The sequence below is a fragment of the Denticeps clupeoides genome, chromosome 2 (assembly GCF_900700375.1).
Source record: "Denticeps clupeoides chromosome 2, fDenClu1.1, whole genome shotgun sequence".
NCBI classification, from domain to species: domain Eukaryota; kingdom Metazoa; phylum Chordata; class Actinopteri; order Clupeiformes; family Denticipitidae; genus Denticeps; species Denticeps clupeoides.
Window position 1 is genome coordinate 6,847,670 of NC_041708.1, and position 25,708 is coordinate 6,873,377.

General features: G+C 43.0%; 1 protein-coding gene and 1 long non-coding RNA gene across 12 annotated transcripts in view; one reads left to right on the top strand and one right to left on the bottom strand.

Annotated features, from left to right (window-relative positions):
• The window catches only part of cacna1g (calcium channel, voltage-dependent, T type, alpha 1G subunit), a 190,841-nt gene that overhangs the window by 142,306 nt on the left and 22,827 nt on the right, over window positions 1-25,708 (top strand). For 8 of the 10 annotated variants that reach the window (XR_003747853.1, XM_028968135.1, XM_028968152.1 and 5 more), the window contains 7 exons: window positions 6,943-7,011; window positions 9,351-9,535; window positions 16,347-16,473; window positions 17,563-17,688; window positions 17,929-18,018; window positions 19,405-19,597; window positions 21,101-21,151. Coding sequence is in view for 9 of the 10 variants with exons in the window: in XM_028968135.1 (XP_028823968.1) it covers window positions 6,943-7,011; window positions 9,351-9,535; window positions 16,347-16,473; window positions 17,563-17,688; window positions 17,929-18,018; window positions 19,405-19,597; window positions 21,101-21,151 (841 nt within the window). In the remaining variant the exon portion in view is untranslated. Of the gene's footprint in view, window positions 1-6,942; window positions 7,012-9,350; window positions 9,536-16,346; window positions 16,474-17,562; window positions 17,689-17,928; window positions 18,019-19,404; window positions 19,619-21,100; window positions 21,152-25,708 lie in introns of all 10 variants that reach the window. The other 2 variants (XM_028968138.1, XM_028968145.1) reach the window with 2 other exon arrangements.
• Window positions 6,029-9,125, bottom strand: LOC114782086 (uncharacterized). Of its 2 annotated transcripts, none has more exons than XR_003747856.1 (3): window positions 9,037-9,125; window positions 6,910-8,891; window positions 6,029-6,492 (listed from the first exon to the last, which is right to left on the bottom strand). It is a non-coding gene; the product is annotated as an uncharacterized LOC114782086 (long non-coding RNA). The 2 variants fall into 2 exon arrangements; XR_003747855.1 differs by having other exon boundaries at window positions 6,890-8,891.

Below are 25,708 nucleotides of genomic sequence, written 5' to 3' on the forward strand. Positions count from 1 at the left end.
ATCAAATATTAATAAAAGAAGCAAGCTAATATAGCTTGTATGTCAAAATGGACTTATGGAGGAATTTTTTTGAAGTACACACTGACACATCAATCTATGACAACAATAATACTATTAATTTACAATTATATAAAACAACACTGACCAGGACAACAGCATGATAACCAGCTTTGTACGATGGTTGTGACTGACTCTGAAACATGCTCGCATATGAACCAGAAGACCACAAAGTCACAGGATCAAGCTCCACTTACTACCATTGTGTCTCTGAGCAAGACATTTTATCCTGAGTGTCTCCAGAACTGTCTTACTCAGAGACTGTGCCTGTAACGTCTGGTTGTAAGGCACTCTATATAAGGATATCTGATAAATGCTATAAATGTAAATGTAGTTACAGTTAATGAAGAGTTTCTGCCCTATATTCCTCTTTGCATGCATACTGTCCTGTTTCACTTCCGCGGATCAATGTAAAAGTCATTTTGTGTGACAGTGACCATCATGTCAGTGTCAGATGTTGACATGATGTGTCAGTCAGTGTCACATCAAGCTTCTATCACTGCCAGTCACTGTATATCAACAAGTAGACAACAATTTTGTATACTGTATATGGTCTCTCTTTGGTTATCGTGATAATTAAGACAATTATTTGTTCCATATTAATACAAAGTTTGAAATTTTGTTGAAATTGCCAGTGAAATTGTGGTCAGGTTGCTGACTAATATATCTATATAGACCATGACTGAGCATATTGCTCTACCCATAACAGTGTCTGACCCCATATTCCACCTTAAGATTAGAATGAAGCACAATTTCAGTTTACAATGTTCAGTTTTCGAAATTCAAATCTTGACTGAAGGACCAGCGCATGACCCCCCCCATTAAGTGAGCCTAAGGGAAACTGCAGCAGAGTGAAAAAGTACATAGTGAGATAGAACTGAGCAGAACCTGACTCAAAGCTGTAGGGGGAGGAACGCAGAGGAGCTGCAGAGTGAAGATAGTGGCGATAAGACAGCCGTGAGATGCGATGAGCAATGAGGAGGGCTGCAGAGTATTGGTTGGACTAACAGACGTTCAGGGCGCACATGTTTACGGCCGAACAGGAGAGCTGATAGCAGCTGATGGATCCAGGTCTGCGGATGAGAAGTTTATGTTTATTCATCGTCTCGGAGCCCGAAGGGGAGACAACGAAGAGGCTCTGGATCAGTAGGCAGTCAGAATGGGATTTGGTGGAGGTGGAGGTGCGAGACGAAAACAGCTGCACTGAACTGCGATATGATGACTCAGTGTAGCGCCGTATTCATGGCACTCTCTGACATCCAGCTCCCAGCCGTAGCCTTCATCCCTCATAAACCGCACGAGTCGTTCCAAAGAAAAGAGTCGACCATCTGCAATTCTTGGAATCGCATGAAAGCTGCACTTGATGAACCAAGCGCTTACCATGGAGTTTAAGAAAAAAGTCTGTCATAAAAACTAAGTGATACAACTTTTACCTGAAGGTTCTTGCCATTAATAGTTGGACCTGATCCAAGCTAACACTCATAGAGCAGGGGTCACAAACCCTGGTCTTGAAAGCCACTCATCCTGCACATTTTTGGGTTAACACACACAATTTAGCCTTTCTATTTATCACCTTCCAGTTCTTACGTTCTTAAAGGTATGATGGAACACAGTAAGATCCAAGCTGTACAAGGCTGGTGCTGTCCACATTTACATTTACGGCATTATCCAGAGCGACTTACAACGTGCTTTCCAGTTACCATCGATGAAGAGATCAATTCCGGTTCACTAGGACCCCAACTATGAATACTCTGTTGTAGATTCTGTACACAAGTTCAATAACAAGAAAGTTACAAGTTAATCTAAATATTCTTTAAAGAGGAAGGTCTTGAGCTGTCGTTTGAAGGTGCTCAGTGACTGAGCTGTTCTGACCTCGAGGGGAAGTTCATTCCACCACCGAGGGGCCAAGACAGAGAAGAGTCTAGATGAATGTTTTCCTTTTACTTTTAGCGATGGAGGGACCAGGCGAGCAGTACTGGAGGCTCGGAGTATACGAGGTGCAGTGCGAGGTGTAATAAGGGCTGTGAGGTAGGATGGTGCTACTCCATGTTTGGCTTTGTAGGCTAGCATCAGTATTTTGAACCTGATGCGTGCAGCCACTGGGAGCCAGTGGAGGGAAGGTAGCAGAGGGGTGGTGTGGGAGAATTTGGGAAGGTTGAAGATCAGTCGTGCTGCTGCATTTTGTATGAGTTGTAGAGGTCGGATGGTGCATAGTGGTAGACCAGCTAGAAGGGAGTTGCAGTAATCCAGTCTTGAGATTACTAAGGACTGAACCAGTAGTTGGGTGGCCTGGGTTGACAGATAAGGGCGGATTCATCTGATATTGTAGAGAAGGAATCTACATGAGCGGGAAAGATTGCTGAGTCCAAGACCATGGGAGGTGACATCTGGCCCACCAGGGTAACAAAAATCCATATGTAGCCACATTTACATTTACAGCATTTATCAGATGCCCTTATCCAGAACGATCAGTAGTTACAGGGACAGTCCCCCTGGAGCAACTTAGGTTACTTGGGGACAAACTGGTAGTAAGTGGCATTTGAACTTGGGTCTTCTGGTTCATAGGCAAGTGTGGTACCCACTAGGCTACTACCACATTTGTTCCAATGTATCTCAAAGATGCTTTCACCTCCAATCAACACCATTCAAAAATGTGCTGATCATATTTAATATGGTTCCCTTCTGTATGTAAATTCACATACGGTAGTATTCAGTGCACAATCTGATAATACATTTGTCTTTGAATGTAATCATTCTGTAAAAACTGTGGAGAACAGAGTAAAAAAACTCACTCTCTCTCCACACACAAAAGCACTGTATTCAAACCACTCCAACTTGATGTTTCCTGGCAGAAAGAGGCATGGCACAATAGAGATTAATAGAGGAACAGTTTCTAATTTATTAACACCAGTAAATTATTATTGCATTTACATGTGAAAATTGTATGTAAAAAGGTACCAATGTTACAGAAAAAAAACAAAATGAAAGACAGGAGAAAAGATAGAAAAGGACAGCACAGCCTAAACCAAGTTTCAGAGACATCACCTGATCCAGGACAAAAATGGGAGGAGAGAAAAGACTCGGAAACCGGAAGGCTTCCGATGGAAAAACAGCTGCGAAAGAAAGAAAAGAAGTCTATTCCCCACATGGCCTTTATACACCTGGCCAACAGGAAGCTGTCACAGACCTGTTGTTTCTGACGTCACGCTCCCGGTGCCTCCTGTCTGGGGAAGACAAAGAGAGTAGGCGGTCCCGACGGCCGGCACCTCACACACTTGTCTATTATAGTAGCCAACATCTAATAATTTTGACGGACACTGAGTTCTAGGGTGGTAGTAGCCTAGTGGGTAAAAAGACCCAGGTTCAAATCCCGCTTACTACCATTGTGTCCCTGAGCAAGACACTTAAAGTTGCTCCAGGGGGCACTGTCCCTGTAGCAACTGATTGTAAGTCGCTCTAGATAAGGGCGTCTGATAAATGCTGTAAATGTAAAAAAAAGCAGTTTTGTTTTAAATTAGTTATTAGCTTTGTAATATGAGGCAGTGTCATGCCTTGGCTGAAGCAAAGTGAAACACAGGCACTCGACATGGTGTGAAAGGGGGGTAATAATAAAGAAAAAAAGCGTAACAAACATAAGCATGGCATAGCGTTAGGTCTCCAAAGGTCAAAGACCGACAGGGGAGTGTGAGTCATCTTAACATTTTAAAGGGCCCTCATCACCTGTGGGTGAGTACGACCCAGCACAAATGTGAAATCGGTGCCTAAGCATCACAGGCATCTGAGGTGACAGCGAATGTGAATGAATTTCTAATTTCTGCAGGAGATTCAAAGTTAGAAAAACACAGGGAGAGGTTCTAAGTATCCGAGTCTGAAATTATCCAAAAAACAAGGAAAAACACCAATAACTCAAAACTAACCATAAGGTGTGTGTCAATTTACAGGAACTGAGCAAACACAAAGTAGCCACATTAATGTTGCAGCAACGTCCTGCAGCAGTCTAGCGCATTCTAACAGGTTATGATCACTCCTGCTCAATTGGCATCAGCTGGGAGAGATCAGGACCAGCTAAGCAGGTGCATGAGCGCCCGCTGTGTGTGCCCAGGAGCCTTAAAATCTATCTGAGATTTTAGGATGCATCTTGACAGGTATTGCTAACAATGGATTGTTCTAACAATGGAACAATTTGTTCAGAAAAACTGTAACGTGGAAAATACCAGTAGATCTGACATCTGAGGCTAAAGGAATGCACCATCGCTTCAACTTGCCACTGCAATATGCCCACAAATCACTCGCACTTTCTGTAGTTTTGTGAGATGACTATTTCTGAAAAAAAAAGCAAGCTGAGGAAATGTATTTCCTTCTGAGACACGTTCTATGCTGTGGAAAGGTTTGTTTTTTTTCACACTCTCCATTCAAGCGGTTTACTCCGTGTAATCTGCTTTTGCTGTGTGTGCATTTTGCCACTTAATTTTATTCCCACCTCTTCTACTCTTGAGCTGCTTCTCTGTGTGAGCATTTGCTCCCTGTCTCAGTCTGATGCCCAGTGTTCGAAATGATGAAACTGCAGTCTGCCGGCTCTCCAGGTACAAGAAGGTAGCAAGAAAAGAAAAAAGGAAAATAAGAATACCAACAGGTTCTTCATACGCCCAGCCACACTGCCTGCAACATGTATCAATAATTGATCGATATTTTTCTTTCTAATTTGGATATTGATAGGTCTCCTCTCGCTTTCCTAGCTGGGTCCCTGTTGAAGGCAGGGAAGGTTCCTTTTCTCTGGAATGTTTAATGGGAAGTTAATAAAGAAGGAGGAACTGGGGGACGTCACTTGCTCACCACTTAGACTAAGCCTGCCTGCTACTACTGAGTTCAGTAGTGGGGCAGTGGTGGCTGGGCAGTGGTGGCCAGTGGTGGCCAAGCGGTTAAGGAAACGGCCCCGTAATCAAATCCCGATCTGCCAAGGTGCCACTGAGGTGCCACTGAGCAAAGCACCGTCCCCACACACTGCTCCCCGGGTGCCTGTCATGGCTGCCCACTGCTCACTCAGGGTGATGGGTTAAATGCAGAGGACAAATTTCACTGTGTGCACTGTGTGCTGTGCTGCTGTGTATCACAAGTGACAATCACTTCACTTTAAGATTGGGAATGCAGAACGTTCCAGATACAAAAATCATCTCTCTGAAATATGAGCTTTGCCATCAGATGCCGTTCACAGCAGTCAGACAGACATAGAGGAAGGGAGACAGACCCCAGTGGAGATGATGTGTGAGATGTCAGTAGGTCATGGGAATGGTGGAGCCTGAGGTCAGTCGGCTCAGACGTAGAGGAGAAGAGGAAGGAGGGATGACCTGCAGGCGCTGTCTGGTGCTCAGTTTGTTGTTCTTCTTCTGCTGGTGCTCTTGTTTAAAGAACAAATCGCTTTCTCATCCTCCCTCGCTCTTCGCTCGTGGGACTTTCAGCGTTGGCCTCAGACCCTCTCTGCCAACATTCTGACAGATTTGATAAAAGAGCAGCTAAACGTGGCGTCTTCCAAACAGAGGTCGGTCACGCCCCCCTTAGACTTTTACCACGACCTCAAACCCCTTTGATCCTGACTTTTACTCACAAATAACCTCTCTGCAACAAGTGCTTATTGGAACATTTTAATTCAACAACTGCTGAATTCACTCGTGAATATTCAGTAAACAGAAAACTACACATATTCCTACAGTATTTTTACATTCCCCATATTCCACTAAACTACATAAAAACATGCATTCAGAATTCTTTTAGAATACATACACATCAACACAAACAACTGTCCTGAATCATTATTCATTCAGTTTTCTTTTTTAATGCTTGTAGGTTGGTGAATTTGTGAATTACTGTTTGCATAGCAGCATCAAAATTGTATTATTGTCTGTCATCTACATCCACATTGAAGCAGGTTTTAGTACTACTGAAGTAGTATTCTAAATACTCCCTTGTAAAAATGTAATGTGGACTGAATACAAATATCCTTCATTCAATTCTAATCACACCGATGCTTCTAAAATCTTGAATATAATAAATAGGACATATGTTTTCATAAATTATATAGGGAATATTAATTTGTCATAACCATTAGCATCAAGCAAATATGAAGGTTCGCCTTTTGTAAAAGAAATTCCAAAAATACAAAAGACCCTTTTTTTCCATGATATTCTAATTTTCTGGCCACGGGCTGCATCAAGTTCTAACATGTCCGTTCACGACCTCCCGTCACCGCTGGCTCTGGAAGGGAGGGGGCGATTGTTTACTGGACTCAGCTAAGCAACGTTTCATTAGCTGTTAAAGAGAGCTGGCAGAGGGCAGAGCGGCTGGCAAATCCGCGAGCCGAGATAATGAGGGCCAGGCGCGGCTGAAGAGTGTGGGCACCGTGATTTCCCATGATTCAGCAGGGGCTCGCGGGAAGGTGATCTGAAGAGAGGAGGTGTGAGTGTGTGAGACGGAGGTTGACAGCACCTGCCTCTCATGAGGACAGTGACAGAAAAGGGAAGGGAGGAAAAGTAGTTTGCAGGGGACAGAATTTCTTTTGATTCATGCAATATTATCAATGTTGTATGTGTGCTACATGTAGCAATAATGCATGATGCCTGCAGAGGTGTGTGTGTGTGTGTGTGTGTGTGCATGTGTGTGTGTGTGTGTGTGTGTGTGTGTGTGTGTGTGTGTGAAAAAGAGAGAGAGGGAGAACAGTGTAATGTTTAAGAGAAAACAAATCTGGGTTTGCACTGAATTTGTCTATCATTTTCGTATCCACCTGGCTTTCATGCACACACACACACACACACACACACTCTTCACCACCATGACTCACCAATCGTTTTCATTGCTCACCCAGTTCCCGTCTCCCTATCTGTCCATTTGCAGGAGAGGATCTTCCTCAGGCTGTCCAACTACATCTTCACTGCCATCTTTGTGACTGAAATGACAATAAAGGTAAGGTGACAGGGTGGTGTTTGCCTCAGCAGGTGCGATCTGTACTACACTGGGTATCTGGGCTTCTCTGGCCATGACAAGTTTATTTAACGTCCAGGTCACTGAAAAAAAAAGTATTTTTGCTAAGCAGCTTCTAGCGTTTTATAATTCTTACGGCAGAACCGGACTTCCTGGATGGGAAGCCTTCCAAATATTCACTTTATAACCATTCCGTCCAGCTAGGCTGGTGTACCCAGTGATATGACGCAAGTGGGGGCAAAAGTTCACACAATCTTCTCTTAAGTATGCAAAAGAGATAAAAACTCTCTACACAAAGCACTGTATTAAAAACACTCCAATCTGATGTTACCTGGCAGAAAGAGGCGTGGCACAATGGAGGTTAAAAGAACACCAGTAAATACATGAAAATATTGTATGTAAAAAAGGTACCAATGTAACAGAAAAACCCCAAATAAAAGAAAGGAGAAGAGGATAGAGAAAGATATAGAACAGCCTTGAGCCAAGCTTCAGAGAGGTCGCCAGGTCCAGGAGAAAAACAGGTAGGGGAAAGGGCCAGAAACTGGAGGGAAAATCCCCCAGTTCCCATTGGAAAGGAAAAAGAGTGCCCAGAGACCAGAACAGAAAATTCTCTTATACATTTGACTCCCAGGAAGTTGCCACAGACCAATCAGAATTTGTTGTTTCCGCCCTGTTGCTCTCGTCATCATTTGCCGGCCCTTGACGACTCCTGCTTGGGGGGTGCAGCAAAGACACAAGCGGTGGACCCCCAACAAATGGCTGGCATTTCACACCTCTTGCTCGGGGGAAGGCCGTTTGACAAAGATATGGAGAACAGAGGTGATGAACCTCTAAGCAAGACAAAAGTGGAGAACGTCATGGACCTGCGACATCCCATCTTACAAGTAGAAGCATTAAAAAACATTGACTTTATTTAAGTTAAAGTGGAAAGGTATAGGCTCTGAAGAAAAATAGAAATGTAAAAAGTAACTTAAAAGCTGATAAATGTATTCATTATTAACAAACCATATTTAAAGCACAAGCCAAGAAAAACGAACATGGAGGTGAATAAAAGAAGCTCTGCTTGCCATTGTCACTATCAGACATAGTGGGCAGAAATGTAAGTAGTGGAGTAAAGTAGTTAACAACAACGTATGGGGGTAGAGACTGAGAGGGCTGTGTAGGAAATCTCCTTTCGGATCGTGCAACACAGTAACACTGGCATAATATCGTTTGCTGGAACAAGTGGACCGTTTGTTACTAGGACTTAAATGCCAAACGGCCCTGTGCCCGGAAATATTTGTTGGACAAATATGACCTTGTAGCAGGTCACTGCGGTCATTACTGCAGGTTTTTTTTTTTTTTCAGTATTATGACACGGTTACATAACTATTATGGCGTACAATACCAGTAGCATTGCCAGATTGCCTAATAATAACCGCTGCTCTCAGACAAATGAGGGGCATACTCGGCAGGCTGTGAGGCGGGCAACGAGGTTCAGTATGGCAAGAAAAAAAAAATAGCATCTAGGGTTTTATAGTCTAGTCGGAGATATTTGCCCCTCAGGCTACAAGGCTTTCTGAGTCGAACTTCCTGTTTTTGCGAAATCCCTGCTCAGTCTCCATCTTTACCACTGAGCATGTGCTTCAAGGTGCTTATGTCCTACTGATCTGAACCACTTTTTCCACTGCTGCTGCTGCCTAACCTTTTGAAGAAATTGAGTCGGGTAGAAAAGAAAGCGGGTTGAATTTAAAACGAGCGACGGTTCACCTCATAATACCCGTCTGGCAGATGGGGAAGGTGGAAAAGTTCACCGGTGTCGTTCGGAGGGTCATTCTAACCTCAGACCTCGTCCGATATGCCAGGTCACACCCACTGAAGAGCTGCTGAATGAAAATCATGCTGCAGAATAATCTTACCTGCATGAGGTTAATTAATGGGGAATGCCAAAAAAAAAGGGGGGGGGGGCGAAGAAATCTTTCTATTCTCACTGCTGAGAAGCGACGACAGTGGCACAGAGACTCTTACCCTCCTCCGACAGGCCTTTGTTCATCCTGCGGTTTGATCAGTTCCCGCCGTTTGATATGTTCCACAGCCAGCCTCAGCATGATTAGCTGTTTTGCATACTGGAAACACAAGGAGATGACGTGAAGCTTCCTGTTTGTGTTATGGAACAATTTCTTCTTTTTTTTTTTTGTCTGTCTGTCTGATGCGTACAACTTTTACAGACAGAATACGGTGTCCTTGGTAATAAAACACATCCTGTATATCTGCAGTAAAAAATGGTGTACATTTCTGCACATTTAAATTTCAAATTGATCTGTTTATCTTGAATGGTGAAGGTGGTGGCCCTGGGTTGGTGCTTAGGTGAGAAGACGTACCTCAAAAGCAGCTGGAACATTCTGGATGGCATTCTGGTGATGATCTCAGTCAGCGACATCCTGGTGACCTTGATATCCAACAGTGGCACGAAGATCTTGGGGATGCTCCGCGTCCTGAGGCTCCTTCGGACTCTCCGGCCTCTTCGGTAGGTTGGTCGCACTTCAGGCCTTTCAAATTCAGTTCTCCTGATGCCGCTGCATTTTCTTTGGGTGCATTAAACAAAATAAAAAAAAACCTTACAAACCTTTTCCATTTACACTGGTTTTGCAGAACTAATTAGAAGTGAATGGGCATTGTGGAGACATGTCAATAATGAATTTATAGTCGAAGTTGAACACACACAATAATAGCATTGTGTTTAAAGGATGTTGGCTTTTTTCTGTGTTTGATAGATGTCTGACTAGGAAGCCCTCTAGGGAGAAGGTCTCAAGACGAACATTGCAGGAATGTTCCACATACGTTACTGTTTAAGGGGCTTTAGTTAATGATACCTTTTAGGCAAAAGTGCATTTTCTTGAGACTAGAAAAACTTGACAGCTGTCCAAAAGCTTTAGGGCATTGGTGTAACACAAACCTAGCCTTTTTTTTTTCTTTAGATATAATTTTGATCCAGACTGTGTGTGTGTGTTTGCACACTTTGCCTTGCCTCATGCCACATCTCTCAGAGAGTGAGAAAAAAAAAAAAGCCTCTAGAGACTTTACTTTCTTTAAAATATTTATCACGCATTCAGGAAAAGTGCAGAGCTCAAATATTCATCCTTCTTGCCCAATTTGCCCCACAAAAATGCTTATACTGGCACTTCAGCTCTGTCTTCACCTCATAACGGTTTGGGCTTTCCATTGGAAAACTGCACTTCACACAGGGGTAGCAGACTAGCGTTTCCTGCACCTTGTTGTCCAGTGTATTGGTGTGGTACAATTTGCCATAAAAATCACTAAAAATGTGTGGTATCAATATTTATTCATTTGAATGTTTGGCTTAGTATGTTGTACAGAATCAAAAACAGTCATATCAACTGTTTTTAAGGTTATTGCCTTCAAGAATCAGCAACCCGCGGCTCTGTTATTCTCACACTGCGGCCCCCTGTGTCTTTTAAAATAACTTAACTTTATATTGTAGTTCAGATTATTGTGATCTTTTAACATTAAAATGCTATATGTTTAATTATAAACATAATTTGTTTATAATCCCATCCTCTCTGGCCACCCCCACCAGAGCTGTTTGTTCAATTAGAGTAGCATTTCAAAATCTGATGCCTCTTGGGGTGAATAAAGGGTTGTATGTAAAATTTTGTGACTTTAAGTTGATAAGTAAGTTGTGTAGAGTTAATAGAGTGCCGCTAAGTTGACTAGATCTCCTCTTTTCCCAGAACATGTCTCTAAGAACAGGGTGATTAAACATGCTTCACGTCATCAGCTTCTACACGTGCTAGTAAAAAAATGGCGTCCCGACAGCGTTCAGCCAATGTTTGTGGTTCTTTCTCTTTTGTGGAAACCAGGTCCAAATGGCTCATTGAGTGTTAAACCCGACCCCCGGTCTGTGTATAATACTGAAAAGACCACAATGGGTTCTGTGTTTGTTACATCGTACACCAATCATGAAAAAAAAATGATCAGGATCCTTTGTCTTGAAGCCAAGGTCCTTGAATCACGCCCTTTTCTGCTAATTACAAGAACAATATAAAAACCAGATGCTATGCAGCTTTTAGCAGCTTTATTATGCCAGTACAGTAGCATGACCCTCCAGAGTTAGAATTTGGGATCAATGACTATGATCTACCTGCCAAAAAACTTGTTCTGTATCTGTAAAACTGACTAGCTAAATATAACTAACAGAACACTGATTTTGTGGCTTCAGACTGGCTTTTATAGAGCTAAAGTGTCAGGGGGCGGGTTTGTGCTAATCCGTGGCTCCAGTGCATCCTTGAGTCAGGATTTATGCACCACCCCCCAAAAAAAATCCTGAACACATAGGTGATAAAAAAAACTGTTTGCTGCTATGACGACATATTTCTGTACTATATAGTTTGCACTCTTTGCACACATTTTCAGCAGTAATTTTCTAAAAAAGTCTCAGATTTGTAAGTTTTGTCTTTTTTTTCATATGAAGGACAACACAAGAATTCACTGGTGGTTGGTGTGCAATCAGCATTTATTCTCTGTCTGTACAGTAGGTACAGAGTTGGAGTGAAGCTTGCTGATGTCAGATTTAAGTGAAGACATCAGCGCAGGCACTTCAATCAACACATCATTACGAGTGAACAGATATCGCGCTGATTGCGGCTCTCAGAAGAGGATAAAAAAGAGGCTTTTTTTTTTTTCTTCCTTTGGTTTGAATGCTGATATACCGAATTTAACATGTGGGGCTTTTATAAATGTTTTTGACTGTTTCTGTCGTAGCTTAAATGGCACGCAACCTATTTTTTAAAGATTCTTGTTAACAATTTCTAAACAGGAATAATTGGAAGTCCCAGAGTGTATTAATACTGCATAGTTGGTTGTTGAGCTACTTCAATAAGTTCATTTTCGGCTTTGGAAGGAAAGCACACAGAGGAGTGAATGATCTTGTTTGGTATTTTGGTATTGGTATTTTGAAAACTTGTTGGTAGATGGAAATAATTGGGTTAATTTTGCTAATTTATTGACCTCATTGAAGTGGTTAAGGTTCAAGTGAGCTTCAGGAGCATTCCAAAAATGCATAATTACACATACATTTTTATAGCAAGTTTTCATGAATTATGCCTGGAATGTAAATGATTCCAAACCAAAATGTGAAGTGAATGGCTATAGCATCGCAGTTGGCACCCGAGGGTCTCCACCAGGACAAAGGGGCAGCATCAGATTGGCTATCGCAATATTGACACGAAGAACTATTGTTTCGTCTCCCTGTGGCCCAAACTCACAAAGCCGTGTGAATTAAACATGAGTCTCTGCACTGAGATCCTTATCCCGGAGGCTTTAGTCCATTCCATTTCACGAGGTAAACCCTCCTGGTGGGCGTCTGAGCCACCAAAACCTCCCGGATCAGAGGACTCAGCATCACCAAGCTCCGGCAGAGAGAGACTTGATTATTTTATTAACGGAACTTCTCCGAGCTTTTCCGCGAAGTGTAGCGTTCAATACTAGCCTCCGCGCTGGAGAGAAACAAAAGTAAAATTGAGCAAAGGTGTCACCACAGCTACTCCGCCCTGCCGCGAGTGAGTCCATTGACCCTCCCTCGCCGCAGATATTAATGTCGCCATTAAACGGGAACAGTGTGGAGGTGTGTGTGTGTGTGTGTGTGTGTGTGCGTGCGTTCGTTGCTGACAGGATGATGTATGGAATTTGTTAAAGTGCGAGCATGCGACTCTGCGCCCTATTCATCAAGCCTTCGACCTGGAGGTCCGTTCTCTCCCCGTCAAGCGCTACAGTTCCGGAACAGTCTGAGGGAAAAATGTCACAAAATGGAGGAAAGCGGTGTGTAGTGTGGGCTGACTTGTTGAGCTGTCAGGCTGTCTAGATACCGGCATAAATGCTTACATCTCAGAGTGACGTTTTCGGCATCTTTCAATCCAAGAAAATCCCGGGTGTGTCCAGGACCAAACACTTGCTCAGGGAAATGATCCTAAACCGGATCTGAGGAAACCAGACGTTACACCTACCAAGTTTGCGGTTGGGTGTGGAATTGTGGCCTTTGAAATGCATCTCGGAGAAAGAAGGATTCGGGATTCCTCAAAACCGAGCGATGCCATGCAGCGCCAGAACTTGGATGGAGCTCCACCCAAAGCAGGACAGCTGGTCTGGGATCAGCTGTGTAATACTAAGCAGTGCTGCTTAGCCCATTTGCTTTTGCCCGACCCCCCGTTGAGGATCTCCAAGGCTTATTGTTTTTTACTCGCTCTGTTCATAATCCTCCAGAAACTGAGCAGGGTTGGGATTAACCTTGTCGCCTTTGTTGCAGCACAGATGTGAAGTGCCACATGTGACCTGCACATGTACATTAATGCGACCCATAAATTCTAAAGTATGTATATATATATATTTTAGCAATCGCTATTCATTCTGCTGAGTTGGGTGAACGTGAAGGTCCTGGAGAGGCTCCAGCTGTGTGATGCTCCTTCTGATCAGTTCATACACAGAGTGAAGCTGCATAATGCAAGAGAAACTGCCTTGATTGCATCTTCCCCCATTTTTTTTTTCTCCATTTCCTTCAGTTTGATTGAGTGAAGTACAGTATTGGCCCAGATACAACACCTTCATTTCTTCTCAGAATGCTTATAAGAAAGTGGTGTCTACTTACATTTGGGGACTAGACAAAAGCTGAAACATTAGATAAAAAGCTAGATGATTTATCCAACAATAACCAACAATAATTAATTAGTCTTAAAAAGGTGGGTAGTCTCATTTTGGACCAAAATGGGTGACTGTTTCTTGGGGATGGAAAAGTCTTTAGGAGGGAGCTTTGCGATGAATTAAAACTTTTCATGTTCATAAAGCTAAACCCAATATGGTTTAAATGTTGTACGCAACTTTTTACCAGGATAAAGGGATACATTTTTTATCTTAATTAAAAGCTATTATAATACCTTTTGAAGGGGGTATTTTGGAGGTGTTATGTAAGACGTAGTGCATTGGGGTGTTTGCAGATGTCAAATTCAGTTGTCTGCCAATTAACATTCCCTTATTAAAGTTTTGATAACCTGGTTAGTGGGCATGGTCTAATGATGATAACTAAAATAAATCACATTTGTCCCTTATATAAAGTATACAGAGTGAAGGAACTCTTGTCTGTGTGATGTATTGGGTTTAAATCAAACCGAAAAAAGAACATTTTAAATTTAGTTTGTCTTCTGGTCGTCCAAAATAACCACATACCAACAAATGAATGAGTGGAATGGGAAGTTACATGGACTGCAGTCTGCATTCTTGTCTTGTGTGGCGTTTGAGTTTCGGATCCACTGCATTCCCGCCTCCATCAGAACAGCTACTTAATTACGGTGGGAATGACTGCATATCTTCCCCGTCCTCATTTTCTTTTGAGATATGAATAGATGGTGTTGCCAGTTGGAGAAAGGGAGGTGCAAGGTGGAGGAAATTGAAGCAAAATTTTATGTTGAGGATGCGGTGTACTAGACACGTGCAGAAAGAACCAGAAATCCAGGGCACCATGCTGTGTACTGTCAGGACACATCAGGGTCTTTCATGAGACGTTTGGGCTCTTCAAAGCTACTCCCAGTTCCACAGAAGTCTGTTCTCCTTTGCTGGTGCATTAGTGCATTTTACCCCGATGCCGATATCACGGGTTCAGGTGGAGAAGAGCATGAAAAGAATGGAACTGATAAACTCTCTGCATGTGCGCATGAGACACAGCTTCCTGTAATTAGTGTTGTTGCTTCGTTCGGGTCTGCATCACTTCTGCTTTTCATGTTTTGTTTTTTCCGCTTTTTCAAATGCTCTGCTCTGTCTGTTCGGGAAAATCCCACTGCAACAGTACCCTCTGTTGGTAGTACAATGGAAGTGCATACAATTCCCTGTCAACAGAGGGAAAACGGCATCAGAGGAGTTGAAATCTCTTTGTTTCCCTCCAGTCTACTGTAGATCAGCACTTGTCCCTGTCCAGTCCAGCTGACTGTCATGTGTTTGCATTATCATTATTATTATTATTAATATAACTATTATAATAATAATTATAATCGTTTCTTGGAATTTCTTTATTTTTCTCTATTTGGCTTTACTGTCGGCCCCCAATTACCTTTGATCAAATCCTCAAGACAGCAATATGACTAAGTCACAAAAACAGAAATAAGATCAAATTCTCACTGTTTTTGCTTTCATCTTTTGTCCATGATTCAGTATCATCTTTTTTTTCTACTTGGTTGGTATTTTTTGGTAGAGAGAGATATTCTGCCCTGGGGTTGTCAGCTTTTTTGTGCTGTTAATAATTAGATGTTGTCGTTATTTCTAACAGATTGATTTAAAATGCCTCCTTTTTACTGGATGTCACTGCGGCATCACAAAAATCGCAAGCTTGTTATGACCTGGCTTCCTGTCTGGGAGGAAGAGGTGTTGGATGTGCTGTAGCTTTCATCACATGAACCATGTGACAGGCCGATCCATCAACACATTCACACTCGCAGACCCACACACACTCACACACACACACACACACACACACACACACACACACACACACACACACACACATGCTTCCACAAATGATTTTACATGAAAAAGACCCCGCAAAACCTGTCTGTCATGGAGCAAGATCACATCACATAACAGCACAAGAACATAAGAAAGAAACCAAAATGAAGCGCTTCCATTTATTTAAATGGCATTTCAGGCATTTCTTGCTTGCACTACTCACCATAGGCAAAGTATTCCAACTAAAAGTTTTTTTCAGGTCTAAACTAGTATTCTCTTAGGATGTTATATACATGGATAATGTCAAGGGAATTAAACTACTTTAGTATTTAATACACAGCACGTTGGCTTTTTGGTGAGAATGGGGCATTTCTCTTGAACTCATAAATGATGCTTCCTGCATTGATCACTTTATTCACAATTTCACAATTTGAAATTGTCTTTTTTCAAAAATTGTGAAAAAAAAAAATCCAAGGTCTACATAAAACACTAAATGAGTGAGAGAAAAACAAAGCTGACAGACAGACAGATATATTGTTGCTCGATCAAAAAATATGCGGCTTCACAAAAATATGCAGTAAATTGCCGATTTGCGCTAACACAAAATCGTGAAAAACTAGAAGGACTGACTTGACATTGTCCAAATGAAATGTAATCTGCAAATTATCAGCCCTGTCTTTAATTAAACAGCGGACTCAGAGGACCCCCTACTGTTCTTAGATTTAACCAGATTAACTGATTTAACCTGATTGCTGCATATGTTGACTTGGCATCGATATCATTTCTGTTTGTCTCATAATTCAATTTATACTCTGTTTCTCTGTCTCACCCAGAGTCATCAGCAGAGCCCCTGGACTCAAACTGGTGGTAGAAACCTTGATGTCATCCCTCAAACCCATCGGCAACATCGTGGTCATCTGCTGTGCCTTCTTCATTATTTTTGGCATCCTGGGTGTGCAGGTAGATTCCCATTGCCTAGCGGTTAAGGAAGCGGCCCCGTAATCAGAAGGTTGCCGGTTCAAATCCCGATCTGCCAAGGTGCTACTGAGGTGCCACTGAGCAAAGCACCGTCCCCACACGCTGCTCCCCGGGTGCCTGTCATGGCTGCCCACTGCTCACACAGAGTGATGGGTTAAATGCAAAGGACAAATTTCACTGTGTGCACCGTGTGCTGTTCTGCTGTGTATCACAAGTGACAATCACTTCACTATCACTTCCTCGCACAGATCAGGTCTCCAAAGCACAATACTAGTCATGTTTCTATTAACCCTCAAATTGCTCGAACTGAAAATGTGAATAAAAATATATCTGATAGAAAAACATACCACAAGTTGAAAAAAAGGCACACTTCACATTTACAGGTCACATGACTCATGGCAGATGACATGGCACACCCCACATTGTAAACATTTGAAGCAACACTCATCCCTTCTGGTGGGGATCTGTTTCAAGTGACATCCATTTGGCTGAATGAAAAGATGAAGAATTAAAAGTGCCCTGTCTGTTTGACAGTCTAATTGGAGAAGACAGCATTATTTTCCTGCACTTATTAATCTCTAACACACTCTAGTACACTCTAATGCTTATACTCCCAGTCAAAGTGGAGTTGGCTTATATCGAGGTTAGCGTGACCTCGTTGGAAATATCTGTGCTATGTCAACTCAGATGTCACAGTGGCTCTCATATACATATTTTTTATGTCTGACTCGCATATTTTGGAAACTCAGCTATGACAAGTTTTCTGGACTCTGTGTCACTGTAATTTGCACAGTCGCTATCCCTTACCATCTTTTAATAATAAAGAAATATGGTTCCATTTTATTCTTAAAAGGCATATCCAGTGATATGCTTAAACGCCCTTGTCAGCGTCCTGGGCTTAACATGCTGACTTAGGGTTTTATTTTTCTGAAATTAACTCCCCATCCTTCCCACTTCAACACGAATGATCCATCTTTTAAATAAAAAAGGGCAGACTTTAGTAATTAATCATTAATGTGATTAGCTGATGAAAGACGTGAATGTGAACATGTGTGTCCTTCTCCTCCGCAGCTCTTCAAGGGAAAGTTCTTCGTCTGTCAAGGTGAGGACACCAGGAACATCACCAACAAGTCTGACTGCTTGCTTGCCAGTTACAGATGGGTCAGGCACAAATACAACTTTGACAACCTTGGCCAGGTAAGAAGCCCACTGGATGTGTAGGTAACAGATTGGATGTATCCCCAGGAGCTCTTTGATTTTCATTTTAAACCCTGCACTCACGTTTTAAAAATGCCTAAAATTGTATTTCAGACAAGACCTAAAATTGTTGATTTTTTTACTGGGTTAATAAAAAGACAGTAACAAAAGTATCTCAATATAAGATGCTTTTTCACTTTTATATTTCAGTCATCCTAATATTCTGTTTTCTGCTCTCAGGCCCTGATGTCCCTCTTTGTTCTGGCCTCCAAGGATGGCTGGGTGGACATCATGTACGATGGACTAGATGCTGTAGGCGTGGACCAACAGGTAATTAATAAGTTATAAGGATTTTTTTGAATGATAAAATGAATCCAGAATTAAATAAAAATTCACATTGCAGAAATATCTTCTTCCTTTATTATATCAATACTATTTTTATTATTATTTTAATTGTTATATTCTCATTTTTTGAAGTGAAAGAATATTATGATATTCTCAAAAATGTTTATTGCCATGTAAAAAAATTAATTTAACTATGGAAGTATGGAAGCATCACCTCTGCTGTTCTTGCCTGTGCACCCTTCTGTTTGCTCATTTAAAAGGTATTTAGCACCACAACAAGTGTGAACAATCAAACCTGGTCTGTGCTTGTGTCTGTTGGGTGGAGAATAGCACTTCACCAAAAAACAAAGGTTGGGCAAGCTAAGCGCTCACAATCTGGGCTGTGAAACAGCAGATCTGCATTTCTGTCTTCATATGGACTCTCCTGCCAAATCTCCCTCTCCGTAAGCTCCTTAGTGCCCATTGAACATATTTCTTACTTTCAAGTGGCTCATTATTCAATAAAAAAGTTTTTTTTTTTTTTTTTTACTTTCCTCCCCCATTTTGCTCCACATAGAGAAACAGTAAAAAAGAAAAAACTGTGTTCCTGCTGCTGCTAACAATGGCCAACTGGAGCGGCGGCCTGTTTCATTTGAACAGGGGGGGGGTGCGGGCCGAAGCCGGCTCCTGCCACTCACCCTCCTATTCATGTGTTTGAATCGGGGACAGGTTGGCTTGTTGCAACGCTGCCAGTGCACACGGCATGTGCCACAAACCGCTTTTGTGTGATTTTCAAAAAGCGGGGCATGCAGAAATGATTTATTTTCTCCGCAGCGCTTATGAACGCGGGTGGCGACCGTAGCGATAACCACGTTCGTACCGAACTTGTGCGTGCTCTTGTCACCCGAGCATAATGTGCCTTACACTTCAATATTATTGACTTAGTTGGCACTCAAACACCGAGCCACTTACATTAACCAATTATAGGCACAATCGCGGTATGTTGAGTTATGGATATTGCTCAGGGACACAATGGCACTGAGCATGAATAGACCTGTTTACCACCAATATAAATTAAACCACCAAATTATTCTCTAATGTGTAAATTGAACTGATATTACAGAGATAAACAGTTGAACGCGTGAATATTCAGAAGAGGATTTTCTATGCAAATTTTTATTTAATAAGTAGGCTGTGCTGTTGGCAAACTTGATTTTGTGGTTAGAATACTGAAGTACTGATTAAAATACTTTGTCGGGTTTTCAAAAGTTTTCTCTGCCTTATATTTATATGGTGCATTATGATGCAGATGCAGATATATATATTTTTTTTTTCTCCCCTCAGTTCTTATAGACATTTTTGTGAAGTGTGTTGTGATTTCTCACTCCACAGCCCACAATGAACTACAACCCATGGATGCTGCTCTACTTCATCTCCTTCCTGCTCATTGTGGCCTTTTTCGTGCTCAACATGTTTGTGGGCGTGGTCGTGGAGAACTTCCATAAGTGCCGGCGCCACCAGGAGGCCGAAGAGGCCAAGAGGCGCGAGGAGAAGCGCCTGAAACGTCTGGAGAAAAAGAGGCGGAGTAAGGAGAAGGAGCTGGCTGGTCGGTAGTCTTTCCACTTCTTTCTGAGTCCTGCTTGAAAACCGGCCCTCCCCACTTTTTTTATTTGAAGCAACCATTTGAAAGACCCGGCGCTAAATTTCCCTCCCCCCTTTTGCAAATGCCGAATTGCACCCCTCGTTGCCCGCTGGAGATGAAATGCTATGGATCGCCCGTAGGATTTAGCTTGCGCCTGTCCCCTTTTGGTTTTGGAGTGGCTCTGGAGCATGTCTCAAGGCCAGCATGGTGGTCTGCTTATCGAGTCAGAGAGGGGAGTGGGGGCGGATAGATCTTGCCCCTTAAACAAAACTCTGCCCCCCCCCTCTTCCCATCTCTTGCATGTAGGATAGCTCAGCTAGAACGTTTACCCACCCGGTACCTTTAGATTGGTATGGTTCTGCCAGTGGCTTCCATTCCACTGCCTACTACCCTCAGTAATGGGGTTTGGCTGGCTGTACCCCCTCAGGGATCTGCGCCTGTTGCTAATTACTGAATTCTCAGTACCAACCTGGCTCCGGACCTCTGTGCGATAGTCGTCCTTGGAGATACGACTGTGGTAGTTGACAGTGGGAAGGCATTTCTTCCTTTGGTTAATCTTGAGAAATACAGATGGACAATCGTTTTCATTGCCCTCTAGACAGTTCATGGTTCTTCAGATTTTCAACACTATCTACATAACATGGTAAGCGTCCAGCCTTCGTAGCGAATTAGATTCACCACGTGCCAAAATGCCAAGGAACCAGCAGGCTACCTACACCCGCGAAGGTTAATGAAAATGGAGTCTCAGGGCCACACAGAGCAATACATGTGGACCTGCTGTGCCCCTTCCACTTCAGAATGCAAAATTTCAGAACTCCCTTTTCTTTAGAGCCCTTCATTCACGCTCTTATTGTGTTCATTTTTTTTTCTGTTCATTGACTTTGTGTTTAGCAGTTTAGCAGAATGGCTTATTTATTCATTCAGAGCAGCCATCTCATTGCCTGTTAGTAACTGCAACAGCCGCTGATTTCATAGACAGCACGCAAAAGGACTTGTCAGCTGACAAAAGAGATCCATAAGATCTTCAGGAGACATTGTGGAAGTTACCAAGTTCCTGTTTTGCAACCAAAAGTGTGGAAATGGTTGCAGTAGGAGTTGTGCTAGGTCCAGTTGAAGGTTGTGCAAAATTCAGATCTTTGGCTGCTGGGATGTATGAACACAAAATGGAGCTTCAGACGTTGCGTTGCCAAAGTGAGATGTGGGCTAATTAGCCAGATGTGATGTTCTGTCATTCAGCATTCGGTACTGAGACGAATACAGATTCAGAGTCACACACGGAATGAGTGGAGACATCCTTCAACAAAAATAATTGTGTTTAAGTACTAAAGCAGGTCAGCATGTTATACTGGACTCAGAAATACTGGAAATATAACAGTGGCCGTTTTTCTTTTTTTTTTGGTTGTGAACATTTCTCTACTTCTTTTGACCGTGGTTTCGTTCTTCTAGATGTTATGCTGACGGGTGTCAGTTGGTCCAGCTCGGAAGGCACAGTGGCAGGTATTGACAGTGTCTGGCATGTCTGTGTGTTCTTCACTGTTGGGGAGGGGGTTGGGATTGAGGGAGGGCGATGTTCCGGCCCCCGCCCTCCACCAAACAGAGACAAATCTTTGTGAAAGACTTTTTAAAGCATTTTGTTTTGAAATTCCTTGTTTGTCCGGTTCTTCACAACTCATCCACAAGCACTATCACCGGACGCCAGCCAAGACTCATGCTCACAAAGGGGAAGAACAAAGTTGAGCTTCAGACCATTTGACATTGATGGGTTGGCCGCAGTGTGACGTACAAAAAAAAAGTGTGTGTGTGTGTTATTGTAGCAACGACTCGGTACATTTGGATTGTAACTCCTCATGACATGATATTTAGCACACTGTCATCTGTTACAACAAACTTTGTCACACTGTGTAATGGCTTTAAGAAGTCTTACCGAGTGTAGCGCTCGCTGCATGGCAGGCTCTTACACAGGCTAACGGGTCTGTCTGTCAGAATTAATCTACATTATGTTGGGCCCTCAACCCTGTCCCCCGATGTGATGCACTGTGAAAGGAAAGGCGTCTGAGTCTGTTTTTTCTTTCTGATCAGCCCATGGTTCTGCTCATTGGATGGTGGTTGTTCTCTGGTGCACTCATGTTTTGATTCTGTGATGTTCCCATATGCCACTTTGTCCACTGTGAGAACAATAGCCTTTTTGTTTTTTTAGAATCTCTTAATCACACCGACCGTATAGTGATATAAATACTTGCAAAATACATGGCAACGGCTAAGCTCCTTTTTCACCTTCTGGGGACTCCCATATGGCACTTGTGTACCTACTACTTGTCCTGTGTTTGCTGGCAGAGTACAGTTGTAGAAAGCAGACCTCATCGTGCAAGGAGAGCCTAACAGATGGGCAGGTGGTGACTGATGCCAGACTTGGATCTTTCAGGCACCTGCAGCCTCCAATTCCCATGGACAGCATAGCGAACAGCATAAGGGCGCTTTGTCCATTCCAGCTGTAGGGCAAAAAACTAAAACCAAGTGGTGAGATAAAAGGTGCCTTTGTGTTATACAAACATGGCTAGACATCAGTAGATGGTTGGTAGATCATGTTTTATATGAAATAGCATGCTTCAGACTACCTTGTTTCATAAATAAACCTTCTTATTTTCTCATGATAAATGAACATCATTTGCAACAACATGGAGTAAAATGGAAATTTACCAGTTTAGCTTTTGAAAGTGTGTTAAGATGTAATTACGATATCTGAACTTGGAAGTAGGCTGGGATTCTTGTTCTAGTGATACAAATTAATGTGGTCTCATCCACTGGCCATCACATTTTGTTACATGTAATTGATGTGACAGTCTGTTCTCCAAACTTAGTGGCGAAAGTCGAAACTCAAAGACCCGAACATGAGTGCAGCCTATCAACTCTTCGGGGCGAAGGGAGATTCTCTACGCTACCATTCCTACACTATCAGAGGCTGACGAATTAGCCTCGGCTAATTTAGGGGCTTTCCTGTTCTCGGTGCCATTTTCTTATTCCTCTCTGTATTCTCAGCACAAAGACCCCTTGAAGCTCTCGCTTTGCCCTAAAATCGCATCTGGAGCACAAAAGAGCATGAAAGCCTTCAGCTCATTTATGCTCTTCCGCCCACGTGACTCTGACATTATCCGTATGACAAGCAGACCTGCAAAAAAACTCCAACGCAACGAGAAAGAAAAGCAAAAAGCCGGAAATTGTGTCTGTTCTAGCCACTCCGCTCTTAATTTGCGTAAAAACTAGCATCAGCACAGCGGAGATATTCAAAAGCTCCTCGTGCGCTGTCGGTGGGACTGGGAACGGCACCTGCTTCCCGGGACTGGTTGAGGCATTGATCCGCACATTTTGTTCCCAATTAACAGACAATGTGTTAATGAGCCTCGTCGTCCGAGCCCGCGGCAGCTGACTCGTCCCGCGAGGAGCGAGCGAGGGAGAATTTGGGGACGGAGGGAGAAGTTTGGTCCCCCCCCAAAACCCTCATGACCCCTCCCCCACCTAAGCCAGTCTAACTCCATTAGCTTCTCTCTCCCTCGCGTACGTGTGCCGTGGCTCCTGTACGCTAGCACCCGTGATCAAAGGCGGTGGCTAATCGTCTAGCCCGGTGGTTGGGCTGCAGCCATCTGCTTCTCCTCCACCTGTGTCCTCCTCCTCCTCCTCCGGCCTGGCAACGCGCCACGATTTGCTTAACGCCGCGCTTCCCCTCTTCCTTCAAGGATAGCCCAGGATCTGCCTGGGGAGTCTTATTTTCCCACTGATGGTAGCGGGCAAGGGGGCTTCTGCTCAGGGTCATCTTGTTCCATTTCTTGTTCCTGGCTGACATTTGGATTGGCCACCCCCCACCCCCCGCGGTTAGAAATCAAAGCTATCGGTGCCAACTGATGCCATAGTCTGGAAAACAAGCCTCGCCGGCTTTACCGGTAGGTAGGCCATCCCTGGACCCTTGATCTTTCTCCTGACAGCAGGATTAACACACCCCCACAAAACACGAACATGCTATACCTTACTCTCATACAAAAAAAAAAAAGACCATATAACCTCTTCAGCAAGAAAAGTAGCCTTTTGTTTTAATAGGAATGTATATATCTCATTAAATTCAGGATGCATGTTGTTTTAAAATGCTTAGCTTGCCAAATGCAGCCCCTATTATTTTCAATCAATCCACCCTTCTAATTCTAAGCAATAAATAAAACGATAGGACTTTTTTTTTATCCTTGGGGTCGTGACACGAAATGCGCTTTGACATACCGTCCTATGTGTCAGACTAATGATGAGGTGTGTCGAGCTATATGTGTGTGTGTGTGTGTTTTTTTGTTTTTTTTTTGTCAGCAAAATTATAACCGTTTTTTATTTTTTTCCTTCACATAGTCACCGGGGAGTCTTGAGACAGACTGACAAAAGCAGGAAAAAAATGCAATTATGGACCACGGTGTAACCTCCACTTTTGGCAGCATGAGGCAGTGTGGTTGCTTATGTAATGTAGCAGCCAGGAACAGGGTTTTCTTTCTTCTCACAGTGCGAGTGAAAAAGACTCAAAGTGTCCTTTACATAACTTCGGCGGAAAGCGGCAGATGGCTAAAACTTTCCTGCTGAAAAGAATGTTTTTTTGTTGTTTTTTTCTTAGCATTTGCAGGATGTCTTTCTCCTTGAAAGATTCTTCTTGTCGTTGTTCGGGGTCTTGTACGTTGGTATATCACTTTTTCTGTTTTTAACTTGGTTGTTCGGGACATAGGTGCACATCCCTGCAGACAAGCACAAAACACTTTATATAGCAGTAAAATATCCAAGCACAATCTAAATAGTAACGTTATTAAAAATATGTAAATATTGCTGGATCCTCAACAGAGTCTCAGGGTTAGTTGCCTAATTTGATCATTTTGGGCTCACGTGGAGTTACTGTTGCTCAGTTACTGTTGGATAGGAAAGATTGTCCCCCGATACGAGGATTTGTACCTTGAGAACTGACTGACATTAGCATGAAGTGCCACTGACAAGAAATGTTTTTCTTAAGTGAAGTGAAGTGATTGTCACATGTTATACACAGCACACGGTGCACACAGTGAAATTTGTCCTCTGCATGTAACCCATCACCCAGAGAGAGCAGTGGGCAGCCATGACAGGCGCCCGGGGAGCAGTGTGTGGGGACGGTGCTTTGCTCAGTGGCACCTCAGTGGCACCTTGGCAGATCGGGATTCGAACCGGCAACCTTCTGTTTACGGGGTCGCTTCCTTAACCACCACTGCCCCTTCGCAAGCTGTTGTTTGACTGGGTTTAAATGCCGGCCATCATCATGGCACCTACTATGAGAATGCAGTGCATTCTGAACGCTCCTCCCTCAGCTTTCATGTGCGTTCTGTTCGTTATGCCTTTGCTGCAGTCCGGCGTAGCTTGGAGAGGCTTGAGAGTTCTGCTGCCCGGTCAACCTTTCAATATAGAGCAAAATTAGGAACATTTATGTATTCAGTAGGAAGTATTGAGCATGAGTGTATATCGTGTCTATGGTATTGTGATGAAGAGTATGAGCATTAATAGAAAATGACTGCTATTTTTAACCGTCTGTTTCCACTGGATGTAATTCATTCTAGTTGCTTTACAGCATCTTATCGGAACTTCTTTATTTACGGCTATGTTGGCAAGTATAGTCGTGCTGGCAGAACAGCAATGATTTCCTACATCCCTGCCACTGCTGTATGACCCATAGTCCAATCACGGCTCCACCCTCACCTGGCTCTGCCATCCACTCTCCATTCCAACCGGCCCATCTCAGTCAAGTCCGACTCAGAAAGAACTGTGGTTTGTCTGCCATGCCTATCAGCATAATGCCTGTTTGTATGTCTACGTGTATGTGTTCTGAGAGTGTGTGTATGTGCATGATGTCACTTATCATTGTTGAAGATGCCATGATTTTCTTTTCTCGCCTTTTTTGTTCCTACCCTTTTCTTCGCCTGGACTCCTCAAATCGCTCAGGTGCTCTTTCTCATTCCTCACCACTGATGTCTGTTTTGCTCCGTCCATTTCTGCTTCTCTCTGTACTTAACA